The following is a 20,411-nucleotide window of genomic DNA, read 5'->3' on the forward strand; positions in this document are numbered from 1 at the left end:
TATTGATGAATGGTTTGCATCTAGATGTGAACCCTTTGTATTTACTGTCATGGAGTCTTCTCTTTACTGTTGACTTAGAGACAGATACACCTACTTCACTGAGAGTGTTCTGGACTTCAGTTGATGTTGTGAACGGGTTCTTCTTCACCAAATTAAGTATGCGGCGATCATCCACCACTGTTGTCATCCGTGGACGCCCAGGCCTTTTTGAGTTCCCAAGCTCACCAGTCAATTCCTTTTTTCTCAGAATGTACCCAACTGTTGATTTTGCTACTCCAAGCATGTCTGCTATCTCTCTGATGGATTTTTTCTTTTTTTTCAGCCTCAGGATGTTCTGCTTCACCTCAATTGAGAGTTCCTTTGACCGCATGTTGTCTGCTCACAGCAACAGCTTCCAAATGCAAAACCACACACCTGGAATCCACCCCTGACCTTTTAACTACTTCATTGATTACAGGTTAACGAGGGAGACGCCTTCAGAGTTAATTGCAGCCCTTAGAGTCCATTGTCCAATTACTTTTGGTCCCTTGAAAAAGAGGATGCTATGCATTACAGAGCTATGATTCCTAAACCCTTTCTCCGATTTGGATGTGGAAACTATCATATTGCAGCTGGGAGTGTGCACTTTCAGCCCATATTATATATATAATTGTATTTCTGAACATGTTTTTGTAAACAGCTAAAATAACAAAACTTGTGTCACTGTCCAAATATTTCTGGCCCTAACTGTATATATATATTTTTTTCATTATTTTGGAATATTTTTTTTTATTTTTTTTTACACATTTGGAAAAAATTTTTTTTACTTTTTTACTTTGTCCCAGGGGGGGACATCACAGATCAGTGATCTGACAGTTTGCACAGCACTCTGTCAGATCACTGATCTGACTAGCAGCGCTGCAGGCTTCACAGTGCCTGCTCTGAGCAGGCTCTGTGAAGCCACCTCCCTCCCTGCAGGACCCGGATCCGCGGCCATCTTGGATCGGGGCTCGAGCAGGCAGGGAGGGAGGTAAGACCCCCGCAGCAACGCGATCACATCGCGTTGCTGCGGGGGGCTCAGGGAAGCCTGCAGGGAGCCCCCTCCCTGCGCGGTGCTTCCCTGCACCGCCGGCACATCGCGATCATGTTTGATCGCGGTATGCCAGGGGTTAATGTGCCGGGGGCGGTCCGTGACCGCTCCTGGCACATAGTGCCGGGTGTCAGCTGCGATAAGCAGCTGACACCCGGCCGCGATCGGCGGCGCTCCCCCCGTGAGCGCTGCCGATCGCTATGACGTACTATCCCGTCCAGGGTCAGATAAGCCCAGGGCACCTCGACGGGATAGTACGTCTAAGGTCACAGAGGGGTTAACTTGTGCCACCCTGTTTTTAAAGGGACCAAAAGTAATTGGACAATTGACTCCAAGGCTATTTCATGGACAGTTGTGGGCAATCCCTTTGTTATGTCATTCTCAATTAAGCAGATAAAAGGCCTGGAGTTGATTTGAGGGGTGGTGCTGCATTTGGAAGTTTTTGCGGTGAAGTAAACATGCGGTCAAAGTAGCTCTCCATGCAGGTGAAACAAGCCATCCTTAAGCTGCGAAAACAGAAAAAACCCATCCAAGAAATTGCTACAATATTAGGAGTGGCAAAATCTACAGTTTGGTACATCCTGAGAAAGAAAGAAAGCACTGGTGAACTTATCAATGCAAAAAGACCTGGGCGCCCACGGAAGACAACAGTGGTGGATGATCGCAGAATAATCTCCATGGTGAAGAGAATCCCCTTCACAACAGCCAACCAAGTGACCAACACTCTCCAGGAGGTCGGCGGATCAATATCCAAATCTACCATAAAGAGAAGACTGCAGGAAAGTAAATACAGAGGGATCACTGCACGGTGCAGCCACTCATAAGCATCAAGAAGAAAAAGGATAAAAAACATCTAAAAAAGCCGCACAGTTCTGGAAGAACATTCTATGGACAGATGAAACCAAGATCAACCTCTACCAGAATGATGGAAAGAGAAAAGTATGGTGAAGGCTTGGTACAGCTCATGATCCAAAGCATACCACATCATCTGTAAAACATGGTGGAGGCAGTGTGATGGCGCGGGCATGCATGGCTGCCAGTGGCACTGGGTCACTAGTGTTTATTGCTGATGTGACACAGGACAGAAGCAGCCAAATGAATTCTGAGGTCTTCAGAGCCGCCATACTGTGTGCTCAGATCCAGCCAAATGCAGCAAAACTGATTGGTCGTCGTTTCATACTACAGATGGACAATGACCCAAAACATAAAGCCAAAGCAACCCAGGAGTTTATTAAAGCAAAGAAGTGGAATATTCTTGAATGGTGAAGTCAGTCACCTGATCTCAACCCAATTGAGCAGCATTTGACTTATTAAGGATTAAACTTCAGACAGAAAGCCCACAAACAAACAGCAACTGAAAACCACCGCAGTGAAGGCCTGGCCGAGCATCAAAAAGGAGGAAACACAGCGTCTGGTGATGTCCATGAGTTCAAGACTTCAGGCAGTCATTGCCAACAAAGGGTTTTCAACCAAGTACTAAAAATGAACATTTTATTTACAATTATTGAATCTGTCCAATTACTTTTGGTCCCTTTAAAAACAGGGTGGCACATGTTAAGGAGCTGAAACTCCTAGACCCTTCATCCAATTTTAATGTGGATACCCTCAAATGAAAGCTGAAAGTCTGAACTTCAACTGCATCTGAATTGTTTTGTTTAAAATTCATTGTGGTAATGTCTATAACCAAAATTAGAAAAATGTTGTCTCTGTCCAAATATATATGGACCTAACTGTATCTATTATCTATTATCCATCTATCTATTCTATTATCTATCTATCTATCTATCTATCTATCTATTATCTATCTCTATCTATCATTATATATTATCTATCATCCATCTATTATCTAACTATTATCTATATATCTATGTATTATCCATACATCTATTATCTATATATTATCCATCCATCTATTATCTATCTATTATCTACCTATCTATTATCTATCTATCATCTATCTATTATCCATCCATCTATTATCTATCTATCTATCTATCGATTATCTATCATCTATCTATCTATCTATCTATCTATCTATCTATCTATTATCTATCTATCTATCTATCTATCTATCTATCTATCTATCTATCTATCTATCTATCTATCTATCTATCATCTATTATCCATCTATCATCCATTCATTTCCGGATATGTTTATGGGTCACTTTCTATATTTTAGAGTTATATAGCGGTCAGGATTCACAGCCCGGTCTCTACATTTATCTACATAATCCAGTAATTACAACTGGCAGCTTTACTTCCTATACAATATGAATAACCTGACACATTGTTGTCATCATCATCCATGTATTAGCCATAATCTCCTGAGGATCACGTCTGCATGATACACGGTGACCCTGAGCAGAGAGTAACGTTGTATTCACGGCTCTTTAGGGAGACTGTAACAATGTAAATTACGTTAATTTTAAACAGGATCGGACGCCCCTCCTGTCATTAAAGGGAACCTGTCACCCCGTTTTTTGAGATTGAGCTATAAATACTGTTAAATAGGGCCTGCGCTGTGCGTTACTATAGTGTATGTAGTGTACCCTGATTCCCCATGTATGCTGAGAAATACATTACCAAAGTCGCCGTTTTTGCCTGTCAATCAAACTCGGCTTTGGGAAAATGGCCGCCGCGATCTCTAATGCGCACGCGCGGCATCCTGCGGCCATTTTCCTGAAGCCCCGTGCAGCAGAGCACTCCATCTGCGCACGCGCGGCCCCAGGAAGATGGCCGCCCCCACCGATGCAAGGGATTACAGCGCAGATCGCGCGCTGTGTCTTCACGTGGGCGCAGGGAAGTCGGAACTCTGGACATGCGCACACCACTACGCCACCAACGGAAAGCTGGGGAAGAAAAGAGCGCTGTGAACACGCCCACCTGACCAGACCAGCCTGATTGACAGGCGAAAATGGCGACTTTGGTAATGTATTTCTCAGCATACATGGGGAATCAGGGTACACTACATACACTATAGTAACACACAGTGCAGGCCCTATTTAACAGTATTTATAGCTCAATCTCAAAAAACGGGGTGACAGGTTCCCTTTAATACTCGGAGCATTGCCCCTTGTGTTACTAGTTAGGGGTGTGTCCCTGCCTGGGTCTGACATTATCCAATCAGTGCTGGCACTGCAGAGACACGCCCCCTGGACAGGAGGAATGAGAACCACCCGCAAGGTTTTCAGAACACAGGGAGCAGAAGAATTCGAGCACCGCCGGACACAGAAATCTCAGCTGAGACAAGTGATAAGATTAATAAATGAATATAATTTGTTATAAATTTCTGTAGAATTTTGGATATGTCAATTTTTCAGTGTTTGATTAGCACAAATTCATCAAAATCATGGTCAGATTTATTTCGATCCTTACATGACCCTGTGTGGCCAATCTCAGACCTCAGAGTGGCCTCAGCACAAGTAAAGGGCAGAGGACGGGGAGGCTGCGGAGGACGTGGCGTAAGAGGATGGATAAGGAAAGGGACATTTTATAAAATTGTTTTTAACCCCCTTTCCTCCCTTCATGGCAATTGAGACCTCTTCTGAGGATCTGTGCCAACCAGAAAGTGATCTCCTAACTTTTAGTGTTAGGAAACACCTTAAATACCTTTTAACGATCACTGGCGTTTTACCTTGAGAACCCCACCCATCTGCAGCACTACATCCCCTTCAGTCTTTTTCCTCTACATCTTGACGGTACCACCACTTGCTGGAGCGCTGCTCCTTTTGAGTGAATGGAGCTGGCTGCACAACCTTCGCAGCCCGGCGGACCGGATTACAGCTCCGTAGGGATGGAGGGATGCATTGTTCCTGTGTCTTCACTTTTAGGGTTGGTGGGATTCCAGAGGTCGGACCTCCCAGCGATCAGTAAGAGGTTACACTTACTAGCGATGCAACATCACGTTCTGAGAAGGAAATAACCCGTTAGGTTTTATAGTGGCCATAGGGAATGGTGCAATATGACAATGTGACCATCGTAGAATTGAGCAAGCTTCACAAAATTTTATTTTGGTCACATTTGCTTCATTTGCATTGAATTAATTGATTGTAGATCTAATTTTCCAGATAGGGTTTAAAAGAAAAATTCCGGATACTCCCCTCTCCCCGTCCATCCCCATACTTGTCCTTCCCCTGCTCGTACCTCCGATTGGGTTCTCTTCAGCCTTCTTCTACCTTCACCATCCGGGTCTTCTCTCTTTTGGCGCTGCCATTCACAAGGAACATCACAAATCACGTGGGATGTGTTGCCCATCATTGACGTTAGTCGATGCAGCCGATGTGACCATGTGGGGCCTAGTGAACGGCGGCACCAGGAGAGAGAAGACCAAAAAACGTCCAGACGAAGTAGCTTGAAGATGAGCCGAGGACTGGTGCGGCAGTGGGACAGGAATGGGGAGTGGTGCATATAAGAGTTTATTTGACCCCTTCCTGGTCTTCAGAATCCTGCAAAATGGCTGAATTGAAGCACCACATATTCAGATGTCAATTTTTGTTGAAATTTGATTTTTTACAAATCGATTTTGCTCTTCTCTAGACTATTGGATTAGAAACGTTTGTGCACCCCTGGCTTAGAAGTGCACGGTCTCTGGAAATTATACTATAATCTACCAATGTGTCCACACGGATATCGAAAACTTGGTGGGCCTTTCAGCGACTTGTAGTTCCCAGGTACTGGTAAGAGCACTGTGCCCATCCTTGATGGAAAAGCCTGAAGATGAGTCGATTGGAGGACTGGTGCTTGGAGGACTGGTGCGGCAGTGGGACAGGAATGGGTGTGATGCACATAATAGTTTATTTTACCCCTTCCTGGTCTTCAGAATTCAGCAAAACAGCTGAATTAAATCCCCCAAAACACCCCCAAATGGTGAGTGATGCAGGGAACTGTAGTTCCCCATGGCCCAGTATGATCGGTGTGCCCAGCCTTGCTGGAGAAGCCTGAAGATCAGCCGTTTGGAGGACTGGTGTGTGAGCGGGACAGGACTGGGAGTGGTGCACATAATAGTTTATTTTACCCCTTGATGGGCTTCAGAATCCAGCAAAACAGCTGAATTAAATCCCCCAAAACACCCACAAATGGTGCGTGATGCAGAGAACTGTAGTTCCCCATGGCCCAGTATGATCGGTGTGCCCAGCCTTGCTGGAGAAGCCTGAAGATCAGCCGATTTGGAGGACTGGTGTGTGAGTGGGACAGGACTGGGAGGGGTGCACATAATAGTTTAGTTTACCCCTTCCTGGTCTTCAGAATCTAGTAAAATGGCAGAATTAAATCCCCCACACTTCCCCCCAAACACCCCTAAATGGTGGGTCATGCAGGTAATTGTAGTCCCCCATGGCCCGGGAAAGATCAGTGTGCCCATCCTTGCTGTAGAGAGACAGTTATATCAGGTTGCAGCCTTTTTATAGGATTCTGCACGCTGAAGATAAGGATGAAAGTGAATAGGTACAAGAAGATGAACGAGCAGGAACTGGCTGCCGCTGCGCTGGCCGTTTCCCAACGCGCTCTGTAGTAAATCACACAAAGAAGGTAAAACCAGTCCGATACATAAAAGCAAATAGATTTTCCCATCATCCGCTAAACACAATAAAGCAAAATCCCAGCACCGTAACTCCATAAAATCAATTTCTTCTTCAATGATAGAATATGTTACAAGAAAGTGACACCACAAACGAATGAATGAAACGCATTTCGAGGCCAAATGCATAAATGACAACCAGAAAAGACCTGAGCACCACAAACGGGGAAAGTTTTGCTTTTGTTATTATTTTCCTGACTCTCAGTCTCTTTGGAAATCCCTGACCTTTCACTTATCATTGAGGACAATTACCCTCGTTTAATCCGCTATAAAGTCCACGCAGCAGCGAGTGAGACTAATTTTATGAGACGGCCCAAATTAGTAGAATTATTTCATTTTTATATGAAAATGACCTTTAACCCTTGTTTTTTAAAATTCCATACAACTTACAAGCAATGTTAGATAACTGATCTGAATTGTGATGTTGTCTAGTTTAAAATAAATGTACGTTCGAAACTAAATATATATTTTTAAATTGTTGATCAATTTTTAGCAGTCAGAGATTTAATTTTCTGATACATAGCTTCAAATCAAATCTCCTGCATAACACAGGAGATAAAAAAAAAAAAAAAAATTACTACCGGCAATCGCCACAAGGGGGAGTTCAGGAGATCACTGCGTCCTGCTTATACATTGAACTCAGTGATAACAGTATGCAGTAAGCCCATGAGCTCCCCCTTGTGGTGGCAGTAGGCAGTTGGAATATTATTTTTAAACCTAGGTGATTTTAAGCTTCGTATTAGATTATTATCATTTACGGTAGATATATTAAAAAAAGAATCAATAAAGATTTGTACCAAAAATTAGAGAAGGCTCTCCCCCTAAAGAGGATTCTGACAGATGTTTAAGCTGAACATTTTTTTTTTTTTTTTTTTAGTATCTACACCTTCAAAACCGAATCAACTTTGCAAATCCATATTCATAAGCCTCGGAGGGAGCGATGAGAGGAGTGAACTGTATTTTTGGCTCATGTTTCTGACACCTGGATGGTGATGTAATGTTTCAAAGACTCACTGAAGCCCAAAATCAGAAAATATTCTCCTGCTTTCTACCCATAGTTTATTATTGGGACATAAATCACTATAAAAGTTATTACATTGTTTTGCAATTTTTTGGGGAGGAGAATATATTTTTTTAATACTTGTTTTTACCTATTTTACCACTTTGTTTTGTTTTTGTCTCTGTGCTTTCCTCACATTTTTATTTCCTTTTTCTTACTTATATTTGTTTTTTTTCTGTGCTTTTCTCGCATTCTCATTTCATTTTCTTATTTTACGCTTCGAATTATATTTTCTTTACAAACTGTTACATTTTTAATCATCTTTTCTGCCTATTTTTTGTTTTGATTATTATGACCGTCATATTGTTTATTGATGTTTGTCGTTTGTCTTTTCCCACTTTTTTTTGTTTTATTTTTAAAAGTTCATTTTTTTTAACCTTTTTTTATTTTTGTTTATTTCTTTATTTTAATTCTGTGCATTTATATCAGATGTTCGCAGATGTTTCCTTTGATCATAAAAATGTTCTGACATTGGGTAAAAATATTTGGAGTATAAAGGAAGCTTTTACACTTCTAACCGCTGACACTTGACCGAAGAAAATAACAGGATCGCAGAACAAAAGATGAGATCAGTCTGCCGGCCAAGAAAAACGAAACCGGATAGTTGGAAAAACATATTTCTTTCATTACAGGATGGCTGTAAAATACATCACAACAATGAAGTTGTATCCAGACCCGGACTGTCAGGTGTAGATTATGCTCCTCTTCTCCATGTTGGAGGTCATAATGAACAATTTTGTGGTCTTTGTGATCTCTTCAGTTTTGTTTCATTTATTCTCAATTTTAGATTTATTCTGAAGTCAAAGTTTTTAAAACTTTTTAAAAAAGTTTTAAACTGAACTCAAACTTTTTATTTACATTACTGCTATTTTTTTTAAATTAATCTTCCGCCTTTGATATTTTTTTTTTTTTTAGCAGGGGGGTTGTGGGGTATACAAAGGGTTTTAAAGGTTATCCCCAAAATTGTGCCTAGGTGATGATACTTCCTTATTGATGCGAGTCCGATCCCTGGAAAATGGAACGGAGTTCGATCATGCGAATTTTTGCTCCATTCATTATCGGTGTAACATGAGCCCCCCCCCCCGTTCTTGGCATTGATGACTCTCCCAGCATTCAGTGCCCTATACTCGTCTTCATCACGTAGCACCAAATTAAAACTTGAGATTTTACTTTCCATCCTCGAAGCTATAAAATTGGGGATGTATCGGCGCTAAATGTTTGTAGACTCAAGATTGGAATTTTTCGTTGGGTCTTAGGTACCCAGTCTACGTACAAGTAACAAAATAGACTATAAGAATTTTCAAGGATGAGACTTCAAACAACAAAAAAGTCAATTAAAGGAGATAATAAAGGGGTCTTCCAGCACAATAATAATAGGGCTAAGATACAAAATATAATGAACCTTTCATAGATCCATGCCTAATACCAAGGGTCCCTATTTTGGGACTTGGTCTGGAGATTGATTAGTTTTTTTACATCATCGTTTATTTGTCTTCATTTATTTTGAGGTCTGATCAGTTTCCTGTATTTAGGGGGTCTAGTCTGGGGTTTGCATATGCTGAGGGGTCTGGTCTGGGGGCTGTGTATATTATGTCGTCTTATATTGGCTCACTTACCATAAATGTCATTTTGTTATCTAGTGTATAAATGCTGCTGTTCTCCTGAATCCGGAGAGGTTTTTCGTTTGTTCCTGCTCCTCTCCATTCCTGAGGTATGGCCTTCTCTTCCCTGGATAGAAACCTAATATTGTCAGACGACTGGTTGTGATCACAAAAAAAATGTCCCCCCAGAGGCTAGCTGAGAACCACGCCCACTTGGATAAAAGACAACATTTATATCTAGGGAAGAGGAGGCCATATCTCAGGGCTGAGAGGAGCAAAAACAAAAGAAAGACATTAGGCACCCTGCAGCTCCTCCAGGGTTACCTTTGGCCTCTGTGCTGCCTCTCTGATTAATGGCCTCCTTGATCGGGCTAAGAGTTTAGGTGTGCGGCCCCCTTGTTGTGGCACCACGTTCTTGTAAGGGTGTGACCACGACTGTTCTATACCTGCCCCATAAAGACAACAATTGTGGTGTGAATATTGACTTTCGTTAATAGATAGGAATAGATAGGAACATTAGGGCAGATAGGCAGTGGTTGGCCTATTAGTGTACTATACGGGATATAGTTAAATGTTTGGGACCAGCCCAGCATAGGCAGGGGAAAGATCAAGCTAAAAGGGGAAGCATTTCATAGTTCAATCTGAGTTAGTGTGTGAGGATCTTGTCAAGTTCGAATTCAAGTGGCAGTGGGCTGGAGGCACGCGGAGTATATAGTGTTCTGGTGGCATGAGGCCATTCCAAATATCCTGCAGACATTCCTTTAACTTGCGGGGTCGATGGCCCAAACTAGGCACTGGAAAGTGTGCGTTAATCCCTTCTATACAGAATAATTACAGAATAAAGCCGTACTGGGAAACACATGAGGGAAATGTAACAGATCTCAGGAGTGCTGTGGTGCTGGACGGGAAATCCCTGGGGCTGACAGGAGGTTCAAGCATCGGGATAGTCCAAGATTAATGTAAGCAAGAGATCGAAATTTACTGTGCTGAAGAAACTGGAACTGGAGGGTGCTGTGCCCGATATTGTGTTTGTGTTCCTCACACAACCGCCTCCAAGATTTCTCCCGAATATCCCCCATCCTCTGGAATTCCATGCTTCAACATATCCGATTATCCACCACCCTCGGATCGTTCAGACGGAACCTGAAAACCCCATCTCTTCAGAAAAGCCTAGAGCCTGCAATAACCATTCTGCCGCCTCACCAACCGCCCGAGCTGCCGCCTCACCACCACCCGAGCTGCCGCCTCACCACCACCCAAGCTGCTGCCACGTCACCAACCACCGGAGCTGCTGCCACGTCACCAACCACCCGAGCTGCCGCCACATCACCAACCACCCGAGCTGCCGCCTCACCACCACCAGAGCTGCCGCCTCACCAACCATCCGGGCTGCCGCCTCACCACCACCAGTGCTGCAGCACACCGACCTACTGTCTTTTCCCAATTATCCCGAAGAATGTAAGTCCGCAAGGACAGGGTCCTCTCCCCTCTGTACCAGTCTGTCATTGTAAATTTGTTCACTGTTAAAGATATCTATAACCCTGTATGTAACCCCTTTTCACATGTACAGCACCATGGAATAAATGGTGCTATATAAATAATAATAATAATAATAAAGGCTGATGTAATTGAACTGTCCAAGAAAGTTGAACTTCATATAACGAACAGGGTGTCCCCTGATGTGTGCGCGGCTGATCCTGGACCTAAGGACATGAGCGCAGCGGAGGTCTCCGGCCTGCAAGTGAGTACAATATACAGCACAATACTGATGAACTGGGACACTAATTGTTTGTGGGGTGCCATGCCATGGAGAAGCAGAAGGTAAGTGGCCCAGTCAAACTCCTGACCTTAATCCACTTGAGATGTTGTGGCATGACCCTAAAAAGGCGGTTCATGCTCAGACCGCCTCCATTGTGGGTGAATTACAACAATTCTGCAAAGATGAGCTGCAAAAAATTCCTCCAAAGCGTTGTAAAAGACTCATTGCCAGTTATCGCAAACTCTTGCAGTTGTTGCTGCTAAGGGCGACCCAACCAGTTATTAGGTTTAGGGGGCTGTGGAGACACAGCATTGTATCTTAATTAACCAGATAGCTATCATTCTACAAGAAACAACGTAGGGGACCTCAGCCACGGTTGGAAGAATACACATCTACTCAATTGACCATCGCTGAACCATGGATATGTTTGGAGAAGCCAGGTTGTGACCCTCGGGTCAACTGGCCTTGTACCTCATTGGACTGACATCTTTCTACGCTTGTCGTTGCCTCCTCTCTGTGTGCGTGCCACAGGTGGGTTAGTCAACCCTGGAAGATCTGAAGTAACAGCCGCTATTATCCCGGTGAGTCAGCGGAAGGGTGAGTGTTATGATTAGGTAATTCAGTACCACAATGGACATAGTAGTCAGAGCACATACAGTGATCTGACAATAACCCAAAAACATAGAATGAGCTCTGAGACGTGGGAACTCTGCTGACCGCAATCCCTAATCCTCTCCAACCACACTAGAGGCAGCCGTGGATTGCGCTTAACGCTCCCTATGCAACTCGGCACAGCCTGAGAAACTAGCTAGCCTGAAGATAGACAATAAGCCTACCTTGCCTCAGAGAAATACCCCAAAGGAAAAGGCAGCCCCCCACATATAATGACTGTGAGTTAAGATGAAAAGACAAACGTAGAGATGAAATAGATTTAGCAAAGTGAGGCCCGACTTTCTGAACAGAGCGAGGATAGGAAAGGTAACTTTGCGGTCAACACAAAACCCTACAAACAACCACGCAAAGGGGGCAAAAAGACCCTCCGTACCGACTAACGGCACGGAGGTACACCCTCTGCGTCCCAGAGCTTCCAGCAAGCAAGAAACAAACAAATAAGCAAGCTGGACAGAAAAAACAGCAAACAAAAATAACTCAAGCGAAACTTAGCTATGCAGAGCAGCAGGCCACAGGAACGATCCAGGAGGAAGCAAGTCCAATACTAGAACATTGACTGGAAGCCAGGATCAGAGCACCAGGTGGAGTTAAATAGAGCAGCACCTAATGACTTCACCACATCACCTGAGGAAGGAAACTCAGAAGCCGCAGTACCACTCTCCTCCACCAACGGAAGCTCACAGACAGAATCAGCCGAAGTATCACTTGTGACCACAGGAGGGAGCTCTGCCACAGAATTCACAACAGTACCCCCCCTTGAGGAGGGGTCACCGAACCCTCACCAGAGCCCCCAGGACGACCAGGATGAGCCATATGAAAGGCACGAACAAGATCGGGAGCATGGACATCAGAGGCAAAGACCCAGGAATTATCTTCCTGAGCATAACCCTTCCACTTAACCAGATACTGGAGTTTCCGTGTCGAAACACGAGAATCCAAAATCTTCTCCACAATATACTCCAACTCCCCCTCCACCAAAACCGGGGCAGGAGGATCAACAGATGGAACCATAGGTGCCACGTATCTCCGCAACAATGACCTATGGAATACGTTATGGATGGAAAAAGAATCTGGAAGGGTCAAACGAAAAGACACAGGATTAAGAACCTCAGAAATCCTATATGGACCAATGAAACGAGGCTTAAATTTAGGAGAGGAAACCTTCATAGGAATATGACGAGATGACAACCAAACCAAATCCCCAACACGAAGTCGGGGACCCGCACAGCGTCTACGATTAGCAAAACGTTGAGCCTTCTCCTGGGACAAGGTCAAATTGTCCACTACATGAGTCCAGATCTGCTGCAACCTGTCCACCACAGTATCCACACCAGGACAGTCCGAAGACTCAACCTGCCCTGAAGAGAAACGAGGATGGAACCCAGAGTTGCAGAAAAACGGCGAAACCAAGGTAGCCGAGCTGGCCCGATTATTAAGGGCGAACTCAGCCAAAGGCAAAAAGGACACCCAGTCATCCTGATCAGCAGAAACAAAGCATCTCAGATATGTTTCCAAAGTCTGATTGGTTCGTTCGGTCTGGCCATTAGTCTGAGGATGGAAAGCCGAGGAAAAAGACAAGTCAATGCCCATCCTAGCACAAAAGGCTCGCCAAAACCTTGAAACAAACTGGGAACCTCTGTCAGAAACGATATTCTCCGGAATGCCATGTAAACGAACCACATGCTGGAAGAACAATGGCACCAAATCAGAGGAGGAAGGTAATTTAGACAAGGGTACCAAATGGACCATCTTAGAGAAGCGATCACAAACCACCCAAATGACTGACATTTTTTGAGAGATGGGAAGATCTGAAATAAAATCCATAGAGATATGTGTCCAAGGCCTCTTTGGGACCGGCAAGGGCAAAAGCAACCCACTGGCACGAGAACAGCAGGGCTTAGCCCGAGCACAAATCCCACAGGACTGTACAAAAGAACGCACATCCCGTGACAGAGATGGCCACCAAAAGGATCTAGCCACTAACTCTCTGGTACCAAAGATTCCAGGATGACCAGCCAACACCGAACAATGAACCTCAGAGATAACTCTATTCGTCCACCTATCAGGGACAAACAGTTTCTCCGCTGGGCAACGATCAGGTTTATTAGCCTGAAATTTTTGCAGCACCCGCCGCAAATCAGGGGAGATGGCAGACTCAATTACTCCCTCTTTGAGAATACCCGCCGGCTCAGATAAACCCGGAGAGTCGGGCACAAAACTCCTAGACAGGGCATCCGCCTTCACATTTTTAGAGCCCGGAAGGTACGAAACCACAAAGTCAAAACGGGAGAAAAACAGCGACCAGCGAGCCTGTCTAGGATTCAACCGTTTGGCAGACTCGAGATAAGTCAAGTTCTTATGATCAGTCAAGACCACCACGCGATGCTTAGCTCCTTCAAGCCAATGACGCCACTCCTCGAATGCCCACTTCATGGCCAGCAACTCTCGATTGCCAACATCATAATTTCGCTCAGCAGGCGAAAACTTCCTAGAAAAGAAGGCGCATGGTTTCATCACCGAGCAATCAGAACTTCTCTGCGACAAAACAGCCCCCGCTCCAATTTCAGAAGCATCAACCTCGACCTGGAACGGAAGCGAAACATCTGGCTGACATAACACAGGGGCAGAAGAAAAACGACGCTTCAACTCTTGAAAAGCTTCCACAGCAGCAGAAGACCAATTGACCACATCAGCACCCTTCTTGGTCAAATCGGTCAATGGTTTAGCAATACTAGAAAAATTGCAGATGAAGCGACGATAAAAATTAGCAAAGCCCAGGAACTTTTGCAGACTCTTCAGAGATGTCGGCTGAGTCCAATCATGGATGGCCTGGACCTTAACAGGATCCATCTCGATAGTAGAAGGGGAAAAAATGAACCCCAAAAATGAAACCTTCTGAACACCAAAGAGACACTTTGATCCCTTTACAAACAAAGAATTAGCACGCAGGACCTGGAACACCGTTCTGACCTGCTTCACGTGAGACTCCCAATCATCCGAGAAGACCAAAATATCATCCAAGTACACAATCAGGAATTTATCCAGGTACTCTCGGAAGATGTCATGCATAAAGGACTGAAACACTGATGGAGCATTGGCAAGTCCGAAAGGCATAACTAGGTATTCAAAATGGCCCTCGGGCGTATTAAATGCAGTTTTCCATTCATCGCCTCGCTTAATACGCACAAGATTATATGCACCACGAAGATCTATCTTGGTGAACCAACTAGCCCCCTTAATCTGAGCAAACAAATCAGATAACAGCGGCAAGGGGTACTGAAATTTGACCGTGATCTTATTTAGAAGGCGGTAATCTATACAAGGTCTCAGCGAACCATCCTTCTTGGCCACAAAAAAGAACCCCGCTCCCAATGGCGACGATGACGGGCGAATATGCCCCTTCTCCAAGGACTCCTTCACGTAACTCCGCATAGCGGCGTGCTCAGGTACAGATAAATTAAACAGTCGACCTTTTGGAAATTTACTACCAGGAATCAAATCGATAGCACAATCACAATCCCTATGCGGAGGTAGGGCATCGGACTTGGGCTCATCAAATACATCCCGGTAATCAGACAAGAACTCTGGGACCTCAGAAGGGGTGGATGATGAAATAGACAGGAATGGGACATCACCATGTACCCCCTGACAACCCCAGCTGGACACAGACATGGATTTCCAATCTAATACTGAATTATGGACCTGTAGCCATGGCAACCCCAACACGACCACATCATGCAGATTATGCAACACCAGAAAGCGAATATGCTCCTGATGTGCAGGAGCCATGCACATGGTCAGCTGGGTCCAGTACTGAGGCTTATTCTTGGCCAAAGGCGTAGCATCAATTCCTCTCAATGGAATAGGACACTGCAAGGGCTCCAAGAAAAACCCACAACGCCTGGCATACTCCAAGTCCATCAAATTCAGAGCAGCGCCTGAATCCACAAATGCCATGACAGAATAAGATGACAAAGAGCAGATCAAAGTAATGGACAAAAGAAATTTTGACTGTACTGTACCAATGGTGGCAGACCTAGCGAACCGCTTAGTGCGTTTAGGACAATCAGAGATAGCATGAGTGGAATCACCACACTAGAGGCAGCCGTGGATTGCGCCTAACGCTCCCTATGCAACTCGGCACAGCCTGAGAAACTAGCTAGCCTGAAGATAGAAAATAAGCCTACCTTGCCTCAGAAAAATACCCCAAAGGAAAAGGCAGCCCCCCACATATAATGACTGTGAGTTAAGATGAAAAGACAAACGTAGAGATGAAATAGATTTAGCAAAGTGAGGCCCGACTTTCTGAACAAAGCGAGGATAGGAAAGGTAACTTTGCGGTCAACACAAAACCCTACAAACAACCACGCAAAGGGGGCAAAAAGACCCTCCGTACCGACTAACGGCACAGAGGTACACCCTCTGCGTCCCAGAGCTTCCAGCAAGCAAGAAAAAACCAAATAAGCAAGCTGGACAGAAAAAACAGCAAACAAAAATAACTCAAGCGAAACTTAGCTATGCAGAGCAGCAGGCCACAGGAACGATCCAGGAGGAAGCAAGTCCAATACTAGAACATTGACTGGAAGCCAGGATTAGAGCACCAGGTGGAGTTAAATAGAGCAGCACCTAATGACTTCACCACATCACCTGAGGAAGGAAACTCAGAAGCCGCAGTACCACTCTCCTCCACCAACGGAAGCTCACAGACAGAATCAGCCGAAGTACCACTTGTGACCACAGGAGGGAGCTCTGCCACAGAATTCACAACAGGTGAGACTCTAAGGTGCACCATCTTGGGTATTGTGCTGGGACTGTTCTATGTGTTATCTGCCTGTTTTGTGGTTTATTAAAGTATTACCACACTGTTTTACCCTCACCTTGTGTTGTCTGAGTAGTGTTACGCCCACATTAAAAGGAGAGCTAGTGTTCGGTAGGACGATTCCTGGTCCATGTGGTTTCGGCCAGCGGAAACCGCTAGCGAGCGTCTGTTAATTGGGTTCTCCATGCATGTGTTGTGACTGTCACACAGCCGTGACACATGCAGCTGTGGCACCAAACAGCTGATTATCGGGAGCACTCCAGATATCCGGGTTCCCGATGCAGCTTCTTCGGTAAGTGCTATTGCTATTCAGATAAGGAGTTAAGCGAAGCTATTCGCTCATCCCTAGTCATGAAGAACTTCCAGTGACCATTATGAGAGTGTGATAGCGATAACACCAAATTTACCACACCTGCTCTCCATTCACGCCTGAGACCTTGTAACACTAATGAGGAAAAATGGCTAATTGGGCACAATTTGGCCATTTTCACTTAGGGGTGTACTCACTTTTGTTGCCAGCGGTTTAGACATTAATGGCTGTGTGTTGAGTTATTTTAGAGGGCACATCAAATTACCTTGTATCACAGAGTCTGATCTTCAGTCTTGTCATGTTGTTATGAAAAGATATATGGTAATAAAAGGTTTCCAAATATGTGAGGGGTGTACTCACTTTTGTGAGATACTGTAGATAACTGATAAGCTAGATAGATAGAGAGCCAGATAGACATGAGGAGATCTGGGCTGGTCGCTGGGTTGAAGTCTCCGAATAACATTGTGCTCGGTATTATCTTCTAATCTCCGGCACTTTTAGCTTTGTCTGCATTTTTCCTGCACTGTGGATGTAACCGGATTTGTGAGACTTATGTGTTTGTGGTGACATCAGCGGGAGAAGACTCATCACTCAATTACTCGATGCAACCTCCCGTCACGTATAGTTCATATATCACAGAAAATCCCCATCATCTCTGCAGCAAATCCTCTTTGCGTAGTCCGCTGCATCTGTCCAGCAAACTATAGGGCAGATACATAGACGACGTTCCCGTCGGAGAGAAGCAAGGATTGGTTTGTGGTTTTGCTCATCCAGAATTTTCTTTATGTACAAGTCAGAACTTAGCTCCAATACTGCTATGGACCATACGATTCCTTTATTCCATCATCCATTGGACCCGGAAAGTGCCAGTATTACCAGATATTTTAAATTACTGGATGGTCATGGAAAAAAAATGTATAAAAATAAAAAAGTTTTCCAAATATAAAGAGGATAGTTCCAGATTCTGTGCAGTATATCTCTACCTATAGAGGAATTTAGAGGTGTTTTTTGGGACCCAAATCTTTGGGACAGGTCATCACTATCAGTTTGGTGGGGGTCCAACACCAGCAACCCCCACTGATCAGCATTTTGTAGACTAGAAATAAATAGTAGGCAGTCGAACACGGCAGCTCCAAACACCATGTAGTGTCCATTCTTGGGTACTGAAGTTTAGCTCCCATTGAAGTGATTGTGATCTGAGCTGTATGGTCGAAGAACGACCATCATGGTATCTGAAAACCGCCGATCAGTATACGACCCCCACTGATAGGTCATATTTAAGTTATCATCAAGGGATATGCGAAAGCCCAAGAGCTTGCAAGACTTTGTGATTGTAGAAAATCAGAATTAGAGAATTGAGCAGACTCGGGTGATTGAGAAAACACTAGAGATTGTGACATTAAATGTCTACTACATATTTGGATTCTACTGAATCCAGCGTTTTTGTGACTTGCTTTGTGCATATTCAAAAAAATTGCTGTATGGTCACTAATTTGTAGAGAATTGGGAAAAGGCTGCAAAAAAAGCCCAAAACACCTCGTCGCTGACGGCTCCCGCTACTGACTATGCCTGTTATGCCGTCAGAGGTGTACTCCGCCCCAGAAGTCGTGGTGCGGGAAGAGGACCCTATGACGGCTGGCTGCTGCGGGGGAATAGTGAGGTGCAAGGTATGGATTTTATTTTTCACCCTATATTTACAGAGACTAATAAGGAACAAATTACGGTAAGTCGAATTCTCTGGCCGAATTTCCATGAACTGCAAAACTTGAAATCTGGAAGATTCGCTCACCACTAAACACATTGTAAAAAAAACATATGGTTATATTTCTTTATGGGATGGGATCGTGGAGCCTGTCTACACTGATCTAGTACTTGCCATAAATGTAAGGATAGATACATTTATCATGATAATCACCTTTTCCACAATTTCTTACCTGTCGGCTTGTTCACTCCCAGCATTCCAGCCTGTCCTAGAATTTTGAACACATGATGAGCTGGAAACTGCTCCTCTTTTTCCCACTGGTCTACATAAGGGTTAATTTCGGTGTCTATTATCTGTAGGTAGAGAATTAAAAATTATTGTCATTCTTTTCTCTGCCCTGAAGAATTGCTGTACACTGTGGAACTTGTTGTGTCCGTAGTCACTCTCATTGTATTTTAGTGAGATGTTTCTGCTCGCAGCTGTCATGTGGATATAAGTTCAGTGCACTTGTTTATGCTTTGTCTGCTCATTTCCAGCAATGCATTCGGTGTATACTGTGCGCTTGTGATTAGTGCCGAGCCGTGCTAATGCTGCAGCAGCTTAGGAGTTAATGTCTGCTGCCCAGAAGACTCTAAAGCTGTGATGACAATGGTTATTTATGGGCTAGCTTCTATCTGTGAAGTGTAAGTTGCAGAAGGCCTGAGTCAGTTTCACAGGACCTGCGTGTCAGTTGCTACTATGGACTCATTACTGTACGAGCAGTGAGACTATGGATTCTTTACTGTACAAGCAGTGAGACTATGGATTATTTACTGTACGAGCAGTGAGACTATGGATTATTTACTGTACAAGCAGTGAGACTATGGATTCTTTACTGTACGAGCAGTGAGACTATGGATCATTTACTGCACGAGCAGTGAGGCTATGGATTCTTTACTGTACGAGCAGTGAGACTATGGGTTCTTTACTGTACAAGCAGTGAGACTATGGATTATTTACTGTACGAGCAGTGAGACTATGGATTATTTACTGTACAAGCAGTGAGACTATGGATTCTTTACTGTACGAGCAGTGAGACTATGGATCATTTACTGTACGAGCAGTGAGGCTATGGATTCTTTACTGTACGAGCAGTGAGACTATGGGTTCTTTACTGTACGAACAGTGAGACTATGGGTTCTTTACTGTACGAGCAGTGAGACTATGGGTTCTTTACTGTACGAGCAGTGAGACTATGGGTTCTTTACTGTACGAGCAGTGAGACTATGGATTCTTTAATGTACGAGCAGTGAGACTATGGCTTTTTTACTGTACGAGCAGTGAGAGTATGGGTTCTTTACTGTACAAGCAGTGAGACTATGGATTCTTTACTGTACGAGCAGTGAGACTATGGATTCTTTACTGTACGAGCAGTGAGACTATGGGTTCTTTATTGTACGAGCAGTAAGACTATGGGTTCTTTACTGTACGAGCAGTGAGACTATGGATTCTTTACTGTACGAGCAGTGAGACTATGGATTCTTTACTGTATGAGCAGTGAGACTATGGTTTCTTTACTGTACAAGAAGTGAGACTATGGGTTCTTTACTGTACGAGCAGTGAGACTATGGGTTCTTTACTGTACGAGCAGTGAGACTATGGGTTCTTTACTGTACGAGCAGTGAGACTATGGGTTCTTTACTGTACGAGCAGTGAGACTATGGATCATTTACTGTACGAGCAGTGAGGCTATGGATTCTTTACTGTACGAGCAGTGAGACTATGGGTTCTTTACTGTACGAGCAGTGAGACTATGGGTTCTTTACTGTACGAGCAGTGAGACTATGGGTTCTTTACTGTACGAG

The 20,411-nt window shown here is 44.2% G+C and overlaps 1 protein-coding gene across 2 annotated transcripts in view; it reads right to left on the reverse strand.

The window, feature by feature from the left end:
* The window catches only part of LOC138641756 (probable acyl-CoA dehydrogenase 6), a 72,392-nt gene that overhangs the window by 41,898 nt on the left and 10,083 nt on the right, over window positions 1–20,411 (reverse strand). For both annotated transcript variants that reach the window (XM_069729388.1, XM_069729389.1), the window contains exon 3: window positions 18,800–18,920. In XM_069729388.1, coding sequence (XP_069585489.1) covers window positions 18,800–18,920 — 121 coding nt within the window. The remainder of the gene's footprint in view (window positions 1–18,799; window positions 18,921–20,411) is intronic.

Source organism: Ranitomeya imitator, chromosome 6 (genome assembly GCF_032444005.1).
Source record: "Ranitomeya imitator isolate aRanImi1 chromosome 6, aRanImi1.pri, whole genome shotgun sequence".
In the NCBI taxonomy this organism is placed as follows: domain Eukaryota; kingdom Metazoa; phylum Chordata; class Amphibia; order Anura; family Dendrobatidae; genus Ranitomeya; species Ranitomeya imitator.